This window comes from Helianthus annuus, chromosome 6, assembly GCF_002127325.2.
Source record: "Helianthus annuus cultivar XRQ/B chromosome 6, HanXRQr2.0-SUNRISE, whole genome shotgun sequence".
Taxonomy (NCBI): domain Eukaryota; kingdom Viridiplantae; phylum Streptophyta; class Magnoliopsida; order Asterales; family Asteraceae; genus Helianthus; species Helianthus annuus.
In genome coordinates this window covers 9,498,720-9,501,554 of record NC_035438.2, presented here as the reverse complement: position 1 = coordinate 9,501,554, position 2,835 = coordinate 9,498,720, and the positions used below count along the sequence as shown (strand labels likewise).

Genomic DNA, 2,835 nt, shown 5'->3' with positions numbered 1-2,835 from the left:
AAATTACAAACTGTATAGTTTAAAACTGGTGCAGTTTAACACTGCTACAAGCTTATCACTGCTGAGTTAAAACTGGTACAGTTTAAACTGCTGCAAGCTTATCACTGCTGAGTTAAAACTGGTACAGTTTAAAACTGTAATGAACCTAAAACTGCTGCAATGAACCTAAAATTACAACTGCTGCAAATTACAAACTGCATGTTCATGGAGCATAAGTTAACTGCATTACAAACTGCAAATTACAAACTGCATGTTGGAGCATAAGTTAACTGCATATTACAAAATGCTGCAAAAACCTTAGATAGACCATCTATTATAGACCTAATTAACAGCTTACTAAACCTGATTAACAGCTTACCATCTATTATAAACACAAAATACATAGACCATCTATTATAGACCATCTGCACATCTGCACAAAAAGTTTAAACTGCACAAAAACCTTCAACTGCACAAAAAACTCCAACTGCACAAAAACTTCAACTGCATCCAACTAAGGGACATGCTCCGACTGCTGTGACTGACCAACACCTGGCTTGTTTCTACAAGTCCTCTTGTTATGGCCTTTCTCCTTGCAAAGCTTACAAGTCAACGAGTTGCCCTTCCTTGGCATTTTTCCAGTAGTTGGTATCTGTTCGCTTAACTTTTCAACTTCGGCTTCTAATGGCTTCTTTTTGCCCTTCAACTCATCTATTTCCACTACAGACTTCTTTCTCTTCTTTTTTGGTCTCCCAACCTGGGCATGATACTTTGGAGCAACTAATGTAGTTGGGCATGCAGATTTTGGCCACATGTCCATGCCATTAATTGGGTCAATGAGACATGCATACACATCCTTCCATGTCTGTAACCAGTATGCCCTATCCACCCATCTTTCTGGAACACCATCACCTCTTCCATGTAACCCCATATTCCATATGCAGGCCACTGCATGCCTACATGGCATGCCAGTGACATCCCATCCCCTGCAAGAGCAACTCCTATCATCAACATTAACAATTCTCTGGTCTTGGTGATCATTGAAATGGGTGGTCACTTGGTACTTTGAACCTCCAGTCCAAATCACACTGTAATGAACAGCATCACTCTTTATCTTCTCAAAAACTTTAGTAGCAGTTGGTGTTAATGGACCCTGACATTTGGCTATCAGCTTCTGCACAACAACATGCTTTTTCATAAGATATTCCCTAATAAACTCTAGGCTGGTTATTATAGGTTTGTCCCTCCCCTGTATAAGTTGACTGTTGAAAACTTCACAGATATTGTTCAACAAAATGTCACACTTAGCCAAGCCTGCAATACATAAGAATACCTGTTACTAACATCTAACCTACTTTGATATGTAAAAAAGAATGAAGATAAGTACCAGAAAAGTATGCCCTACACCAATTTTTGGCTGGAATCTCTTTTAACCAGTCGTGCAGTGCCTTGTCTTCATCTTTAATAGTGTTCATGCCCTTTTCGAAGGCCTGTATGGTTGTAGCAGCAGCACAATTCCACAACAAGTTCTTGTACAGTTCACCTTTCCATCTTGGCTTCATATTTTCATGTATATGTCTAAGGCAGAACCTATGCTCACACCTTGGAAATACCTTAGACACAGCAGGTATCAAACCCTGTGTTTAAAAGAATAAAACAGTTAAAACACAGCAGGTATTAAACAATTAACATGCTAAAAATATTCAGAAATGGTACCTTTTGCCTGTCACTTATGAAACAGAAGTAACTGTTAGCATCAATATCAAAGTCTTGACCCAACAACTTAAGAAACCAAGTCCAAGAAGACATAGTCTCAGCCTCAACAACTGCGTATGCAACTGGGTAAATCCCATTGTTAGCATCTACTCCCACTGCCATCAAAAGCTGCCCAGGAAAGGGCCCTTTCAAAAAACAACCATCAAGGCCCAACAGTGGTCTTCCAGCTAGCTTGAACCCTTGCTTCAGTGCACCTAAGCATACGTACATCCTCCTAAATTGTCTAGTGGGACTAGACGGATTACACAGTGGTTCCACATCAATCCTCACTGTAGACCCTGGATTGGATCTAAGAAGTTCTTCACCATAGTCCCTCAACTTCTCATATTGAGCCATATAATGACCTTGAACCCTCTCTAATGCCTTATTTTTAGCCCTAAACAACTGATTCCTGGTTACTTGTACCTACAGCCTCCTATGCAGATCATCTTGAAGAGCTTGGATTGGAATCCCAGGATTGGATTTGATCGTTGGTTGTATTTCCTTAGACAACCAACTTAACATCCCTTGTATTAAGGCAGGTGTGCTTGTTAAGGTATGTTTTTACAACCCATGTTCCTTCCTTCTTCACATTTGAAATGTATAAAACCCATGGACAAGTGGGTTTTGGAATCTGCTTTTTAGGTTTCTTGGATGCATCTGTTTTACCCTTAGAAGTGGTTGGTTGGTCTGTCTTGTCCACTTTACTTTCACAACCACCAAGATTAATATTCCGACCCAAACAAATCACCCTAAATCTAACACTCTCATTTCTTGTGATACACAACTGCCTTCTTGAATGTATTGCATGTTTTTTGACCAACGATTTAATTTCTTCCCTGTTAGTGAACTGTTGGCCAAGAAAGAAAGGATCATCATCTGTTGGTTTACATTGTTTCTTCTTCTTCCTAATAATCTTACAGGCTTGCTCCAATGTCGTATTATCTTCAAAAGACTCAAAGTCGTCTAAGTCAACCTCTTGATTACTACCCTCTTCATCGACCTGTTCATTATCTTCACCTGCATCACTAAGATCAAAGTCCACTGCAGCCCTAAACTCATCCATATCTACATCATACTCGGGCACTATGTGATCCTCAT

General features: G+C 39.8%; 1 protein-coding gene across 1 annotated transcript; it reads right to left on the bottom strand.

Moving 5' to 3' along the window:
* Nucleotides 1-493: 493 nt before the first annotated feature.
* On the bottom strand, nucleotides 494-2,091 carry LOC110944369. Its single transcript, XM_022186030.1, has 3 exons — nucleotides 1,696-2,091; nucleotides 1,367-1,616; nucleotides 494-1,293 (listed from the first exon to the last, which is right to left on the bottom strand). The coding sequence occupies exons 1-3, from the start codon at nucleotides 2,089-2,091 to the stop codon at nucleotides 494-496; spliced, it is 1,446 nt and encodes a 481-aa protein (XP_022041722.1).
* Between the last annotated feature and the right edge of the window lie 744 nt (nucleotides 2,092-2,835).

What these genes read in the sequence shown, in the direction of transcription:
- LOC110944369 (XM_022186030.1), bottom strand. Translation starts at nt 2,091, where the DNA reads ATGGCTCAATATGAGAAGTTGAGGGACTATGGTGAAGAACTTCTTAGA. An exon ending in TCATAAGTGACAGGCAAAAG is followed by an intron (nt 1,617 to 1,695) that starts GTACCATTTCTG and finishes TTTTAAACACAG; the next exon opens with GGTTTGATACCTGCTGTGTC. An exon ending in GTGTAGGGCATACTTTTCTG is followed by an intron (nt 1,294 to 1,366) that starts GTACTTATCTTC and finishes TATGTATTGCAG; the next exon opens with GCTTGGCTAAGTGTGACATT.